A 17,369-nucleotide genomic window follows, 5' to 3' on the forward strand; every position below is an offset into this window, starting at 1 on the left:
ATTTACAAATCTGTCTGATATCAAGGTAGACATAGAGAACCTGAACTCAGTGTGAATTTAAATCTTTTGTTTGGCACTCAACTTTCATTTAGCAGATAATTCAAATAATTTTCTGCTTAACATGGGTTGCTTTATACTCACTGGGAACATCGCCTTGCAAAATCCCTACAAGACAAATTTTTTGAAACCATGAAACTTTTTAATTTATTTGTTCTTAAGATTAAATATATAATGAAATAGATGAAATATTTTATAATGCACAAAAAGACCATTTGTAGCCCCACCCCTCTAAAAACTGAAAGTTCACTTCCATATACGATGCTGTGAAAAATTATTTCCTCCTTACAGATGCGTTCTAATTTAGCTTTTTGGTTACACTGAAATGTTTAAGATAATCAAACTAATTTTAAATCACACAATATGCGTGGATATTCTAAGCAGTTGTCAAATTATGATTTTGTTTACTAAGAGGAAGAAAATCTCTCCAAACCAACCTGTTCATATGTGAAAAGTATTAAACATCCTTGTTAACTCACAAATTAACTGTAATTAATCACAACTTTGGGCGAGTTCTGTTTCACAACCAATAACCTGGTCTGATATCTGCCAGACCTGCAGAATTAAGAAATCACTTGATCTGAAAACAGGAAGTAGGCTCCAGATCTCAAAAATTAACACATCAGAAAATCATGAACTGATGAGAAACTAGGTCACGGACATCTATCAGTTTGGAAAGGGTTACAAAGTTATTTCTAAGGCTGTGGGACTCCAGCAACCAACTGTGGGAAGCATTATCTACAAACACCAAGAACATAGAATAGTGGTGAACATCCTTTAGGACTGACTGGCCTTCCAAAATTAGAGAAGGTCATTAAAGAACCAAGAAGATCTGAAGCACGGGAGGCCTCACTTGCCTCAGTTAAGGTCAGCACTCATAGTGCCTTTTTTGTCAGTGTCTGAGTAAAATACCACCAAATTGTACATCACTATTTTGACTTCTCTTCCAACCACCACATAAAGCATTTGCTTCAAGGGACTTGAGTCAAAAGACACAGAAGGAAAGACAGACTTACAGAGATTGACTGGTTTGACAGACAGCATTTACAAAATAATGTTTTGAGAGCTACATTACTGCAGTTAAATCAATAGAGGTATAACAGATTATGTATAGAAAAGTAGGTCCCTATATAATGGTTTTATTTACTTTTTGTTTTGTTGCCTAAATTATATTTGTTTCATTTGTTTATATTTCTGAAACAAATACAGTTACATCATAAAAAACTAAAAATTTGGGGGACACAAAACATATAAGGCTATTAAAATGTCAGACTTTCAGCTTCTTCCATTCACTGACACTATGTTTTACACAACCACTGCAAGGCTTGTAAAAATGAGGTATTGTGATGACTGGAGAAACTAAATTGCTGGTGCATCAAATAACAATACTGATCAAACTGCAGCAGAAATGACATTCTTTAGCTGCATCCTGTTTGAATTTTAGTTTTTTGAATTACATTTTAAATAAAAAAATAAGAATTCGATTTTTTTCACAAGCAGTCATTTGGCAATGTAGTAAATGAAAGGGCGATTGAGCTCAGCATGGAGGGCTTTTAAATCCCTGGGTGGGAAGCTGTTCCATTTGGTCTCCAAGCTGCTCTAAAACAGTTTTCTTTACCTCCTCCTCCTTACTGAACAAATCTCATATAAATCTTTGCCTCATACTTACATTCAAGCTGGAGGCTTCAATATTAAAGGGTTTCTCTTGGGTGGCCATTGTGTTATGCATTAGAGCCCAATTTTAATTTTCTGTGCATAATATCATCACTATTCAGCAACCTTTCAGTGCGTTGTCAGCTACCGTGCGCTGTATTTTTTTCTTTTACACTTTTTTGTGTGATTTCCAACGTCAGACGTGGAAATGAATGTACATATTTTTAGATACAAGCCTGAACACAACTGAAAGGGAAAAGTTGTAAAATGAATATGCTTTCTAACCTCTCCTCCAGAGCAGGTGCTGTAGAAGATAATATTTCGGATTAATGTAAAACAGCTTTATAGTGCTTGGTGCCTAATGAAGGAGTCCGAAGTCTTGGGTTGGTCGTCCCTCCAGTCAAACCGAGAGCTCAAACTGACTGGTCCATCAGGGGCTGAAATCAGAGGGCAGCCTGGCTGTGGTTTCTCTTCCATACGACCTTTCTTGTCTTTTGGTAACTCATTTGAATTATTGAAAAGAGCAGTAGAGATGCTGTGAAGATGATGCAGCGTTACATTAAACACTTTGAAACAAGTGGAGCGGGGGAATTCCCCAGTAGCATTTTGAGATTAATGAACAAGGGGGAAACGTTTTCTCGCACTTCACAGTCAGATCCGGTCTTCAGTTTGATGTTCAGTGAATCATGAGAATGGATTGGTTAATGCATCCTTGCAATATGCAAAGAGCACTTCAGACGTATTTCGAAAACAACGCTGGTTACTGTCGTTTCAAACAAGAAAGACTGGAATGAGTACAAAAAAACATTGTCATGCGGAAAAATTATTCAGTGACTAATTTAAAGTGCCCTGAAGCCGAAATCCTGTGCATAAAGTGAAATATCTTTTAAAGTGTTGTTTCACCACGTGCCAGTAGAACAGTTTCACTGCACCTTTAGGGTTGAGTCTGATGGTAGATAACCGTCCAACATGTTGCACAGTTCCTCAAATGGTTGAGATCTGGTGACTGACAGTAGAGTGATGCTTGTTTATAGAGAAAGCCACCGACAAGTTTAAGATCAATCTTAGGCGCTTTGCATTGATTCGGTGTGACCATACAACAAAGGCGAAAGTACCATTTCATTGGTGGGGTGCTAGGAGACAATAAACAGAGACATTTCCTGAGAGCCGTTTTTTGGGGGGGGGGATGCATATCACCAGAGGGATATTAATACCATCTGAATCAGAATGGGCAAATATCTGATCAAGTAATTCAACCATGTTTAAAAAGTTTTGGAACATTGAAATCACACGCTTCATTTATTTTTACAGGGATTTTGATGTCTCTGGTAGCCTTGCACAACTAGAGAGTGGAATTTCTGTCCAAAACTGGCCAAGATCAGTCAGACTGGATGGAAAACATCTGTATAATCCATTTTTAAGTCATACTATATATTCTCAATTGGCCTTAGGTCTGAAATTTGACTGGGTCATTGTAACAGGTGAATGAATATGCTTTGACCTCAACCATTCCATTGTACAAGGGTTGGACAAAGAAACTGAAACACCTGTCATTTTAGTGTGGGAGGTTTCATGGCTAAATTGGACCAGCCTGGTGACCAGTCTTCATTGATTGCACATTGCACCATGAGAGCAGAGTGTGAAGGTTCAATTAGCAGGGTAAGAGCACAGTTTTGCTCAAAATATTGAAATGCACAGAACATTATGGGTGACATACCAGAGTTCAAAAGAGGACAAATTGTTGGTGCACGTCTTGCTGCTGCATCTGTGACCAAGACAGCAAGTCTTTGTGATGTATCAAGAGCCACGGTATCCAGGGTAATGTCAGCATAATACCAAGAAGGACGAACCACATCCAACAGGATTAACTGTGGACGCAAGAGGAAGCTGTCTGAAAGAGATGTTCGGGTGCTAACCCGGATTGTATCCAAAAAACATAAAACCACGGCTGCCCAAATCACGGCAGAATTAAATGTGCACCTCAACTCTCCTGTTTCCACCAGAACTGTCCGTCGGGAGCTCCACAGGGTCAATATACACGGCCGGGCTGCTATAGCCAAACCTTTGGTCACTCATGCCAATGCCAAACGTCGGTTTCAATGGTGCAAGGAGCGCAAATCTTGGGCTGTGGACAATGTGAAAACATGTATTGTTCTCTGATGAGTCCACCATCTCCCCACATCCGGGAGAGTTACGGTGTGGAGAAGCCCCGAAGAAGCGTACCACCCAGACTGTTGCATGCCCAGAGTGAAGCATGGGGGTGGATCAGTGATGGTTTGGGCTGCCATATCATGGCATTCCCTTGGCCCAATACTTGTGCTAGATGGGCACGTCACTGCCAAGGACTACCGAACCATTCTTGAGGACCATGTGCATCCAATGGTTCAAACATTGTATCCTGAAGGCGGTGCCGTGTATCAGGATGACAATGCACCAATACACACAGCAAGACTGGTGAAAGATTGGTTTGATGAACATGAAAGTGAAGTTGAACATCTCCCATGGCCTGCACAGTCACCAGATCTAAATATTATTGAGCCATTTTGGGTTGTTTTGGAGGAGCGAGTCAGGAAACGTTTTCCTCCACCAGCATCACGTAGTGACCTGGCCACTATCCTGCAAGAAGAATGGCTTAAAATCCCTCTGACCACTGTGCAGGACTTGTATATGTCATTCCCAAGACAAATTGACGCTGTATTGGCCGCAAAAGGAGGCCCTACACCATACTAATAAATTATTGTGGTCTAAAACCTGGTGTTTCAGTTTCATTGTCCAACCCCTGTAGCTCCAGCTGTACGTTCAGGGTTGTTGTCCTGCTGGAAGTTAAACCTCCGCTTCAGTCTCCAGCCTTTGGCAGCCTCCAACAGGTTTTCTTTTAGGACTGCCCAGTATTTAGTCGTTATCCATCAGAGTAAAGTGGGCTCAATGCAAATGTTTCCGGAGCGTTTTCTGAGTTTTATTTGTAAAATACTTGCTTCATATTCACAGTTACATGCTAATTTGTGTTGGTCTGCAACATAAAAAAATGCCAATAAAACACATTCAAGTGTTTGGTTGTAAAGTGACAAAGATTTTGCACTGTATGTGTATGAGGAGCGAACCTCATCAGTATTCCCTGTGAAGCAAACGCAAGCCTTCACCAGATAATGGTACGTTAATTTAAAAGGTTTTATTATTAATCCATTTACCAGAGAAAAGTAGTAGATCAATAAAAACCAGGTAGCAGTAACACTGCATTTCCCTTGTGTGCATTCTGACCAGCAAACTACTCCCCAGGCCTTACAATAACCTCACATCTTTGTGACGGTGTTGATCCAAACAAGTCACATGAAAAACAAATCCGTCAATCCTTAAAAAAAAAAAAAAAAGGTAAAGAAAACAGACAAGGTCATCAGAAAAAAAATAAAATATGGGACATATTTACATGTTTTTTGTCTTATAAACCATTAATGGAAAAAAACAATTATTAAAAAGCATTCGGTGCTGGGGTTTAAATCTACATAATTTTTACAGTGCAACACTTATTTACGCAAATGTGATGATGGAAGCTGCTAAAACATTTGACAGGTTAAACAGAAATGCATGTATTGTGTTTACAAAACTGTGATGCCAGTTTTAAAATATAAAATCCCACATTAAGACACAGAAGCTTATCCACAGCATAAATCTGTAGATATGATTCCATGACTCGGACAGAAATAAAGCACCTGTAAAAAGGAGCTGACTAATCTTGTTTATTGTTTTTGGACATTGGATAGTGTTAATGCTGAGCCATAAATGTTACCTTAAATTGGCTGCGAAAGCCACATATGGTGGTTTAAAACAAAACAAAAGAGACAGTTAAACAGGGATAGATAGAGCTCATGAGGCAATTTGTAGTTTAAAACTTAAAACAATCATATAGGCACTCAAAGCCTCTCACTATGTTGACCCCTTGGGGGCATCTGTGACAGTGAAAACTGCAGCATCCCTTTTTTTTTGTACTGTTGTCAACAAAAACAAAAAAAACTTAAAAGAACTAGGAAAACAAAATGCTGCTCACAAAAAGACAAAAAACACCACAGAAAACGTGGTCGTACTTTCCAGTTTCTTGTGACTTTGGAGGGCTACACCTTCTGTGGCAGCACCGCCTGCCGGGCTGACTTCATACGGCTGCGGGCGTACACCCGGAGGAAAAGCGCAAGGAAAACCACGGCGACGCCGAAGCCCCCGACGATGTTGACAGAGTGGCCGTAGAGGAAGCAGGAGAGAAGAATGGCAAAGGCCTGGCGCAGCGTCATGATGATGGTGAAGACAGCAGCGCCGAATTGGTTGATGGTGTAGAAGATGAAGAGCTGACCGCACGCCGAGCACACAGACAGCAGTACGGCGTGGAAGGCGAACTCCGAGTGGCGTGTCATGAAAGCCAGAGAGTCAAAAAAGGCACCCTGCTCGAGCAGCGAGCCAACGGTGAGGAGGCAGGAGAACAGGTTGACCCCGAACATCATCTGCACGGAAGACATCTTGTACTTAAAAAGATTGTCCTGCCAGTTGGAAGTGAAGCTGTCAAAGACGATGTAGCCGACAAGGATGATGATCCCGCTGAATGTAGTGACGGTGGATGGGTGCTTGCTGGTCGTGCTGGACAGCAGAAACATGCTGACGCCAACAGAGATCAGCACGGCGGTGAAGTACTCCCAGTACTCGTAGCTTTTACGGGACACAAGCTTTCCCATGAGCATGACGGGAATGACTTTGGAGGCCTTGGCCAGGACTTGAGTGGGGAAGCTGATAAACTTCAGAGCCTCGTACTGGCACCAGCTGCTCAGGATATTGGAAAGCGAAGCAAAAGAGTATTTGTACATGGGCGCACCATGGCGAGGTTGCTTAAACAGTATGCAACAGAGTCCAGACACAGTCAGCGCAAGGATGCGGTTCATGAAGACCAAAAACTGCGAATCCTTGAAGCTCTCGCCCTGGTGGTCTGGAGACATGGCTCCATAGGAGCGAGTCATTACTCTCTCCTGGAGGACTCCCCATGTCAGATATGATACCTAAGAAGAAGAAAAGCAGATTTTAGGTCATCAGCTCTTCTTTTTTTTTTTTGTAGTAGAAGCCTTTAATTTTTAATTGTAGGTACTCTTCAACTGTGAGTGACAGAATCTAAAACACAAATCCAAAAAATCAAATTGTGTGATTTTTAAGTAATTAATTTGCATTATATTGCATGAAATCAGTATTTGATAACCTAACAACCAGTAAAAATCCCAGCTCTCACAGGCCTGTTAGTTCTTCTTTAAGAAGCCCTCCTGTTCTCCACTCATTACCTGTATTAACTGCACCTGTTTGAACTCGTTATCTGTATAAAAGACACCTGTCTACACACTTAATCAAACAAAATCCAACCTCTCCACAATGACCAAGACCGGAGAGCTGTGTGAGGTCATCAGGGATAAAAGAGTAGACCTGCACAAGGCTGGGATGGGCTACAGGAAAATAGCCAAGCAGCTTGGTGAGAAGCCAATAACTGTTGGCGCATTTATAAAACAATGGAAGAAGTTCAAGATGACGGTCAATCTCCCTCAGTTTGGGGCTCCATGCAAGATTTCACCTCGTGAGGCATCAATGATCAAGAGAAAGGTGAGGGATCAGCCCAGAACTACACGGCAGAACCTAGTCAATGACCTGAAGAGAGCTGGGACCACAGTCTCAGAGAAGACCATTAGTAACACACTACGTAACCATGGATTAAAATCCTGCAGTGCATGCAAGGTCTCCCTGCTCAAGCCAGCGCATGTCCAGACCCGTCTGAAGTTTGCCAATGACCATCTGGATGATCCAGAGGAGGAATGGGAGAACGTCATGTGGTCTGAGACATAAAATAGAGCTTTTCGGTTTAAACTCCACTTGTCGTGTTTAGAGGAGGAAGGATGAGTACAACCCCAAGAACACCATCCCTACAGTGTAGCATGGAGGTGGAAACATCATTCTTTGGGGATGCTTTTCTGCAAAGGGGACAGGATGACTGCGCCGTATTGAGGGGAGGATGGATGGGGCCATGTATCAGAAGATGGGTCGTGGCTGGGTCCTCCAGCATGACAACGACCCGAAGCACACAGCCAGGGCAACTAAGGAGTAGCTCCTGTCATGCAACAAAACGCCAATTAATTACTTAATGATTTTCTGGATTTTAGTTTTAGATTCTGTCACTCACAGTACCTATGATAGAAATTAAAGACTTCTACATGCTTTGCAAGTGGGAAAACCTGCAAAAACGGCAGTGTATCAAATACTTGTTCTCCCCAATGTACATACAGTCAAGATAAAAGAAAGTACGTCTTACATTTTTAGAGTTTTGTTTCAAATAAAAAGTATCTGCTCTTCACAAGTTTCTTACATTGTTTTATCTCTAATCTAAAATATTTGAAAAACAAACAAAAATAAAGCTAAAATGGTGAAGCTCTTTTTGTAAAAGTAAGTACACACAACGATTGGTCTTTTTTCTGTATGGCCTGTACTTTATCAGCCTCTTGTTGTTGCAGAGGAATGTTGGCTCTCTATTCACATTGCTGTGCCTGATTTTGGTTTGCAGGAAATCTGCGCAGCTCATTTTAGGTCCTCTACAGAATTTTAAGCAGGTTGAAGTCTCCAGTAACTGCACCTTGATTAGCTTTCTCTTCAGCTATTCGGTTGTAGATTTGCTGATTTGTGTGGGATAATTGTTCCTTTAATGAGTTTAAGTTAGGACCTAGCTTTAGCTTTCAGAATAGATTGCCTTACATTCATCTCTAGAATATTTTGACATTCAAGCAGTTCATGTTCAACTCTGCAAGGTGCCCTTCTTCTGATCCAAAAAACAATATTAGACTGTTATGTGGATCCATCACATGCAACTGTCATTTTATAAGACAGGTGTAAATATATATAAAGCATATATATTTTGTTATCTTTTACAAAAGAGAGCTTAGATAGAGTCTGTGAATACACTTCTTTCCTGTACATCGCGTAAGAAAACTAGAACTTTGTAGGTTTATTGTTAGCTTAATGTTTACAGAGACTGTTGGTTCTGGGAGGTTCCCCTACCTGAAGTCCGGCTGCACAGAAGATTAACTTTAAAGCCTGTTTGAATGATGAACCTGAATCAGGCTCGCTCCTGCTTGAGACGGATACATCGTCCAACAGTACGCTCTTGTCCTCGCCGCCAAACACGCAGGTCTTTATGAGAGGATAGCAAAGCCCGCTACCTGAATGTTAAAGGGGGGGAGTAGAGTTTCAAGGAAGGAATTAGGCAAAAAATATTCTTTTCACAGATAACCAAACATCTCAAACCTCTGTCCAGGTAATTAGAGCGTTTGAAGTAGCTAATGAGGAAATATCCCGGGACAATGATGGTGGCGTATCCCAGCACGTTGACGAGGAAACGGAAGAACCAGACATCATGCCAGCCGTCCAGCAAGGGATCCTCTGCAATTACTGCGGAGGGAAGAAACAGCTGCACAAGTGCAGGCCAAACCCTAAAGGGTAAAAGGAAAGTGTCACATTTTAACAGGAGAATATATCGGCCCAAACATAAATGGTTTAAGATATTTTATAAAATATACCAGATTTGAAAGTATACTTGTAAGCATTTTCTTCCTTTCATTTCTTTTTTCCCCATCACACCCATTGACTATAAATGCTACTGTAAAACATGCAGATACAGACAATATGGTTATAAATCATTTTATTTGTGGCTTTTAAGGATTTATTTGAATACAAAAACAAGAACTGGGAGAACAAGTCAGAGTTTATCACCTGTCTGTACCAACTGTCAAGCATAGTGGTGGCATCATCATGCTGTGGGGCTATTTCCATGCCAAGGGTACTGGTGCATTGCACAAGGCGGATGGAATAACAATACCTTCACCTCAAATCAACAGCTAGCGGGCTGAAACTTGGACACAATTGTCATGTAGGACAATAGATCACAATGGGTTCAGAATGCATAAGGAAGGCTGATGTTAAGCTTCTGGAATGACAGCAATTTCACAAGAATTATAAAATTTCTAGACTATGCAGGTCCATGTAAAGAAAACGATTAATTTAAAAGAACTCTACAAATTCTACCATGAAGACTGGATAAAATACAGACGCAGAATTATCCCAGAAGCTTGCTGGTGTCTGTGTTTGAGTCTGTGTTTGAGGAGCAAATTGCTAAGGGACTTACCCAATAAGTAGTGTGTGTGTGTGTGTATGTACACATTTGAACTTGTATGTGTACCTAAACATGTATGAACAGTAAACATACCCAATTCATGGTTTTGAATTCACTGAAGTTGTACTTTTGTTCAATTATTCCACCTTGAAAAGAGAAGCCGTTTAAAAAAAATAATCAGAAGCTCAAAGTAAAGAAAGGCCATGCTTAGTGTATGTAAACTTCTCACCTGAACTGTAACGACCACTGCGATAACTGCAGACTAAAAACAATCAACACTAGAGATAATAACCTCTACTTTTTACACAATGAGAAAAGCATTTTTTTTTTTTTTTTTTGTGAAAGCTGAGGTAATTTACAAACTTGTGAGGAAAAAACTGCTCCATCATACATAAATGAGCCTCTCACTGCTGAGTGTAGAGTATCCTCCTCAGAAAGAGGTGGACCCTCCTCTCCCAGGGGCCTGACCTGAACACAGGATCTCTTTGTGTGCTGTGCTCTGGTCAACCAACAGCCCACTGCACCAGGACCCGGCGTCTGAACAAGGAGCCTATTACGTGGAGGAATGCAGCTCACAAGTTGCTGCACTCCAGAAAAACAGAAAGCCACATTTCACCTGAGAGGGGAAGGAGTGTAAGTGCGTCCTGTAAGGACGCACAACAGGAGATATGCAATGATAGACGAGAATAAATGACTACTAGAGATCAAAGCTACTAAACGGGCCTTTTTGTAAAATCCAACAACCACTTAGACATAGTTTCTTACCTTCAGAGCAACATATAAAGGTCAGTTGTTCTATTTTGTTGTAAATCATTGTTTGATTAACATAAACCCTCCCTTAAAACACACACACACCTCTAGTGAAACCGCATGCTGCGTAAGGCAAACGATCAGGCCTATTTTGACCAAAGCCATTTGTATTTTTCTTAAATTTTCCATCTCTTTGCCTGTTTCAAATTAAATTCCTCCTTTAAAAAGATGTTTACTTGTGTTCTAATCAGCTGCAGCAAAGCAGCTGAATGTGGGAACACCAGATGGATTACAAAAATATCTTGCAGCAATAAAACACATAGAAGCTGTTTTGCGAAGAGGAGCCAAGCAGGCTGTAATGACCAGATTTCATTACTGAAGATCTTCAGCAATATATTTAGGCCACGTTGTGCTAAAAACCATATAGTCTGGTTGATGCATTTAATTAGGATGATGTTGAAGTCCCATTAATGTATCTTGCATAACTGCTGCATCACTCACTACGTCGACCAAACACAGAGTTGTTAGTACTGTTGTACTAGAGCAGCACAATGTATTGAATTACAACCATAACTTTAATATCATTCTGTTTTAATACAGAAATCTCAAAGGATCACTTGGAAGCAGCATTTGACAGGATATTATATTTCAAGTACCATGCATTTATGCTTTGCATATCAATGATATGTCTGGTCAGCAGGATGGACTCTAACTCCCCTTACTGCAGACACCTACTGCATATTTTTCAGAGCTGCCATGTTACAACTCGCAGTGAGTGTTTGGCACATTGTGTAACAGCAACAAAAAAAAAATGGAGTCTGAAAATGCAGGTTAATTCAATTAATAAAATCATCGCAACTTTCAGCAAGATTAGTGCAATTCCATATTTTTCTGAAAGCCCTACTTGATACTGTGAAAATCTTGGGAATGTTACCTCGACGTCAACATCCCATGAAAATCTAATACATAGTTGAACCCCTTGCAAGTGAAATATTTGATAACTATGTCATAATTTGTGAAAAATGACTTAACGAGCATAATGTTAACCACAGCCGGCTGAACAACTCGGTTCTTGGGCCTCTTGTGATGTCATCGACGCAAACAGACGCATAGCAGATTTTACATTTATCCTTTTAAGCGCACCTTTTTATATATATATAAAAAAACGTTTGTACTTAGCTAAATCCTGCATTGGAAATGAATACGTAGTTGCACAGCTGTGAATTTATTGTCATAAATTTAACATCTTTAATGTAGGTGTTAGGTGTTTCCATGTAAAGTTTTTTTTATCTTATTTGTATGGTAATGCTTTCCCACATATTTGGAGATTCCTATATTCATCAAATACAAACATAGCGATCTATGATAAAAATATCCGACAAAAATGTGACCAACACCATTATATTGTGTACATGTAACGATGCCTCCTTATATTTACCGACATTAACAACGAACCGCATCTTTAACTTCAGACAGCTCAGCGTATCCCCACCTAAAACACATCTCCCCAGTTCCAGCGCGTCCAACACACAAAAAAACAGGTTACCTCCACGATAAAGAAGGCATTTTTCCCCCACTCTCAGTGGCCCCACACCCGGCAGCAGCTCTCAAACGTCTCCGCGGTGACGCAGCATGAAGCCGTTCCGGTCGGATAGGACGAGATGTTTTAAGACGTCGGGAGCAGTGTCTCCGTTCCCTGAAAGGCCGCCTTTAAACCTGCTTTTTCCACTTATCATCTGAAGATTATCTGTTCACTTCAACGGGAAAGCCTCCCTTCTTTTTTAATGAACACCAGTAGGTTGCCGGAGTTGGAAAACAGCTCCATCCCGGCGACACTGCCCTCTGTCGGCTGGGAGATGTTACTGCAAGCTGAATGCACTCGTTGAATCTGCAACAATGGTGACGTCAGAAAACCCATGAGTTCAACTAGGTTCTGCGTTCAAGGTTCTTCTGCAGTTTGAGGTTTTCAGTACCCCTTGAACTTGCCAACATTTTGTCATGTTGAAACCACAAACTTTACTGTAGGTTTTGGGGGTTTTATGTGATAGATTAACACAAAGAAGCAAACAAAATGGTACATGCTTTTTTATTTTTACAATTTTGTCTATATATAGGAAGCTGAAAAGTTTGGAGTAGATATGTATTCAGCTCCTCACTCAATACGTTCTAGAGATGTATTTTGCTGCAATTACAGCTGTAAGTCTTTAAGAGCAAGTCTTTAAAATTTTACTCATTATTCTCAGCAAAATAGCTCAAGCTCAATAAGATTGGATGGATAGCAGCTGTTGACAGCAATTTTGTAGTCTTGCCACAGGTTCCCAATTGGGTTTTACTCTGGACTTTGACTTGACCATTTTAAACAAGACGCAGACAGCATACTTCTGCCAACTAACATAAGGTCATAGAAGACCACAGAAACAAAAATCCTGGACCTGCATCGTGAGTCAGATCACCACCAAAGATTAATGGATTCTTTCTTGGGCTAAGACGCTGGTAAAAAAAAAAAATCATAAGAACAACTATCATGGCTTTCGTTAAACACTGCCTTTTTCCTTGTTACTTTTTCAGAAAGGCGAGATTTGTGGCATGTATAATGAATACTGTCTTATCAACCAGTTTTTCCACCTAAGCTATAAATCTATGCAACTCCTCCATAGTTAATGGACTCTTGGCTTCTTCTCAGTTTAATTATCTTGTCTTCCAGGCCTGTTAGTTTAAGAGAATGTTCTTGTCTTGTTAGGTTTCCAGCTGAGCCATACTCTTTTCATCCTCAGATCATGGATGGAACAGTTCTTTGTGAGACATTCAGATACTGGGATATTTTTTATAATCTAACCCTACTTTAAACTTGTCCACAGCTTAGTTTCTTAACCTATCTGCTGTGTTTCTTCATGACGTCTGTTCGCAAAAGCCTTCTAATAAACTCCTGACCCTTTACAGAACAGCTGTATTTATACTGGGATTAAATTACACATATGCAGACTCCGATTACTCAATAGGGTACTTCTGAATTAAATGATTGTGCTGAATTTTATTCAGAGGTATCAAAGTAAAGGGAGCTAAATCATATGAGTGCACACCACCCTTTTCAGATTTTTATTTGTACAAAAATTGAAAACCATTTATTATTTTCCTTACCCTTCACAACTATGCACTACTTTGTGTTGGTTTATCACAAAAGTACATAGGATGTGAAGAAAAGAAAACACCAGAAGAAAATATAAAGCCCAATTACTAATGTCTTTATTACAGAATATACATTATAATCTTATCCTAAAGTGTTTAGGCTAAACTCTTACTTTTGTCTACAAATTAGTGAAAACATCTTGTAATTATACAGACTATACAGAAGAGGTAATAAATTATCTCTATATTTACCTTAAATATTGTTAAAAAGCCTTTTAAAAACTAAAAACAAGAAGGCGACACATGTTCACTCAAATTCTGATCCTGAATTCCGGTTTGTGGTTGATTTCTTGCTCTTTAATTTGTTTTAAAAAAGCCATTAATCTCTGTCCATAAGATCAATTGTACTGCAAATTCCCACATTTTATTTCTTGTTGTCTATATTGTTATGCCTCTTGTACAACCCGTAATCATGATCAAGGTTCTTTGTGGCAATCAGTGGGTGATGACATGATATGTAAGACCTCAACCTTTAGTTTTTGAAGGAGCTCGTTGGCACTGCCAATAGGAAGTAAAAGGCCTCTTTACATATTTACCAATAATATAGTTTTATTTTTTTGTATTTTAAAATGTTGTAATGGTTGGTTGTCAGTTTCTTGCTGTGAGTTTAAAAGGGAAGTGAAGATAAATGGAAAATAGATGTTTTAAGGTTGAGTTATTAACACTCTTTCAGAACATTCAGTGTTAAATAAAAAGCATAATAAATAGCAGAGCAATATATTAAAAAATATTGACTTCAAACACACTTTTTTTTATTTCATATTAAAGAAGGGGAACGAAATCACCATTTAGTGTAATCAAACCCAACCATTTTGGACCCATTTAACACTGTGCAAATTTTCATATAACTCATGCTTTATCTTCCTGCTCGATTGAAACTTTTTTCTTTCGTTCAGCAGGGGTTTTATAACTTGCAATGGTTAGGGTTTGATGTAAGATTGCATCCACCTCAGTAAAGCACACAGCTAAACATTTTCCATTGAGCAATTTAAAAGAAAATGCTGAGGGTGGCGCTCTGAGGGTTGAGAGGTCAAACAGTAGGAGGAGACAAAGGTGGGTAGGTAGAATTATTCAACCATGACCTAGTGAAGTAGCAGATTTTTCCACTGCAAATCAGAAAGGCTCGCTGAGCTATAAAGGTTCTAACCTACGGTATCCAAAGCAAGGAGCCAGAGTCATTTATTGCTTGTGTTTTTAAACTGTGAAAACAAATTCATACTTATGTCAAAGTGAAAGATGTGGGCACCTTTTGCACCACAGCTTGCAGAAAACTCACAGCCTGGTGTCTCTCCCAGTCAAAAGTTACATCTTACCACAGAATCACTGATTTGGTTCATTCTAACAAGGGGTGACATATTTGACAACAGCACCAAAGAATACGTTTAGTTTACGGTCCCTTTAAAAAGTATTCATACCCTGTGAACTTTTTCAAAGTGTGGCACAACCACAAACTTTAATGGGTTTTCTTTGAGTGTTTTATGTGACAGACCAACACAAAGTAAAAAGCACAATTGTGAAGTGGAAGGAAAAATGAATCATGAATTATTTTCAAATTCTTTTGGCATGTATTTTTATTCAGCCCCTATTAATTGGAGAAGCAGACAATTATGGAAATTCTGCACTTACAATATACTAGTTCCAACAGCAAGACAGCATTAACATATGCTTGGCTTGTTTGTAAAATCAAATTATACATTAAATTAATTTTGATGGAGATTCTCAGGACAAATATTTAAGAATTGGTGAGGCTTCCTTTAAAAAGAAAGAACATCTTCCCACACATATACCCTAATTCTGAGAGAAGCTGCACAAACTGCAGGGTTCAATGCAGGTAAAATACACTGCTCAAAAAAATAAAAGGAACACTCAAATAACACATCCTAGATCTGAATGAATGAAATATTCTCATTGAATACTTTGTTCTGTACAAAGTTGAATGTGCTGACAACAAAATCACACAAAAATCATCAATGGAAATCAAATGTATTAACCATTAGCCTGGATTTGGAGTCACACACAAAATTAAAGTGGAAAAACACACTACAGGCTGATCCAACTTTGATGTAATGTCCTTAAAACAAGTCAAAATGAGGCTCAGTATTGTGTGTGGCCTCCATGTGCCTGTATGACCTCCCTACAACGCCTGGACATGCTCCTGATGAGAAGGCGGATGGTCTCCTGAGGAATCTCCTCCCAGACCTGGACTAAAGCGTCCGCCAACTCCTGGACAGTCTGTGGTGCAACATGATGTTGGTGGATGGAGCGAGACATGATGTCCCAGATGTGCTCAATCGGATTCAGGTCTGAGGAACGGGCGGGCCAGTCCATAGCTTCAATGTCTTCATCTTGCAGGAACTGCTAACACACTCCAGCCACATGAGGTCCAGCATTGTCCTGCATTAGGAGGAACTCAGGGCCAACCTCACCAGCATATGGTCTCACAAGGGGTCTGATGATCTCATCTCAGTACCTAATGGCAGTCAGGCTACCTCTGGTGAGCACATGGAGGGCCATGTGCCCCTCCAAAGAAATGCCACCCCACACCATTACTGACCCACTGCCAAACCGATCATATTGAAGGATGTTACAAGCAGCAGATCGCTCTCCACGGTGTCTCCAGACTCTGTCACGTCTGTCACATGTGCTCAGTGTGAACCTGCTTTCATCTGTGAAGAGCACAGGGCGCCAGTGGCGAATTTGCCAATCCTGGTGTTCTCTGGTAAATGCCAAGCGTCCTGCACGTTGTTGGCTGTGAGCACAACCCCCATTTGTGGACGTCGGGCCCTCATACCATCCTCATGGAGTCGGTTTCTAACCGTTTGTGCAGACACATGCACATTTGTGGTCTGCTGGAGGTCATTTTGCAGGTCTCTGGCAGTGCTCCTTCTGTACCTTCTTGCACAAAGGTGGAGGTAGTGGTCCTGCTGCTGGGTTGTTGCCCTCCTACGGCCTCCTCCATGTCTCCTGGTTTACTGGCCTGTCTCCTGGTAGCGCCTCCAGGCTCTGGACACTACGCTGACAGACACAGCAAACCTTGCCACAGCTTGCATTGATGTGCCATCCTGGATGAGCTGCACTACCTGAGCCACTTGTGTGGGTTGTAGAGTCCGTCTCATGCTGCCACGAGTGTGAAAGCACCACCAACATTCAAAAGTGACCAAAACATCAGCCAGAAAGCATAGGTACTGAGAAGTGGTCTGTGGTCCCCACCTGCAGAACCACTCCTTTATTGAGTGTCTTGCTAATCACCAAAGATTTCCCCCTGTTGTCTTTTCCATTGGAACAACAGCTGTGAAATTGATTGTCAATCAGTGTTATTTCCTAAGTGGACAGTTTGATTTCACAGAAGTTTGATTTACTTGGAGTTATATTGTGTTGTTTAAGTGTTCCCTTTATTTTTTTGAGCAGTGTATATTTGAACACAAGTTTTGAATGAAACTACATTTTATTTGTCATTCTGAGAAAATATGCACAAACCTTTTTACTGCAGGTCTCTGCCTGCATGGTCAACAACACACAAAACACAAATAACGTCAGAGTTTCCCAGATC

General features: G+C 40.3%; 1 protein-coding gene across 4 annotated transcripts; it reads right to left on the reverse strand.

Annotated features, from left to right (window-relative positions):
- Positions 1–4,864: 4,864 nt before the first annotated feature.
- Positions 4,865–12,456, reverse strand: slc35b2 (solute carrier family 35 member B2). 4 transcript variants are annotated; one of them, XM_047388789.1, is made up of 5 exons: positions 9,977–12,107; positions 9,291–9,622; positions 9,019–9,203; positions 8,773–8,933; positions 4,865–6,743 (listed from the first exon to the last, which is right to left on the reverse strand). In XM_047388789.1, the coding sequence occupies exons 2-5, from the start codon at positions 9,353–9,355 to the stop codon at positions 5,817–5,819; spliced, it is 1,338 nt and encodes a 445-aa protein (XP_047244745.1). In that variant the 5' UTR covers positions 9,356–9,622; positions 9,977–12,107; the 3' UTR covers positions 4,865–5,816. The 4 variants fall into 4 exon arrangements, with proteins under 4 accessions (XP_047244745.1, XP_047244744.1, XP_047244748.1 ...); XM_047388788.1 differs by having other exon boundaries at positions 9,291–9,370; positions 9,484–12,107; XM_047388792.1 differs by lacking the exons at positions 9,291–9,622; positions 9,977–12,107 and adding an exon at positions 12,126–12,456.
- Positions 12,457–17,369: the final 4,913 nt, after the last annotated feature.

Source organism: Girardinichthys multiradiatus, chromosome 15 (assembly GCF_021462225.1).
Source record: "Girardinichthys multiradiatus isolate DD_20200921_A chromosome 15, DD_fGirMul_XY1, whole genome shotgun sequence".
Classification (NCBI taxonomy): Eukaryota; Metazoa; Chordata; class Actinopteri; order Cyprinodontiformes; family Goodeidae; genus Girardinichthys; species Girardinichthys multiradiatus.

Excerpts from the sequence above, each read along its gene's own strand:
- slc35b2 (XM_047388789.1), bottom strand. The coding sequence starts at position 9,355 with ATGGGTGTGATGGGGAAAAAAGAAATGAAAGGAAGAAAATGCTTACAA. Across the intron at positions 8,934-9,018 it reads CTCTAATTACCTGGACAGAG|GTAGCGGGCTTTGCTATCCT; the intron begins GTTTGAGATGTT and ends TTTAACATTCAG. Across the intron at positions 6,744-8,772 it reads TCTGTGCAGCCGGACTTCAG|GTATCATATCTGACATGGGG; the intron begins GTAGGGGAACCT and ends TCTTCTTCTTAG.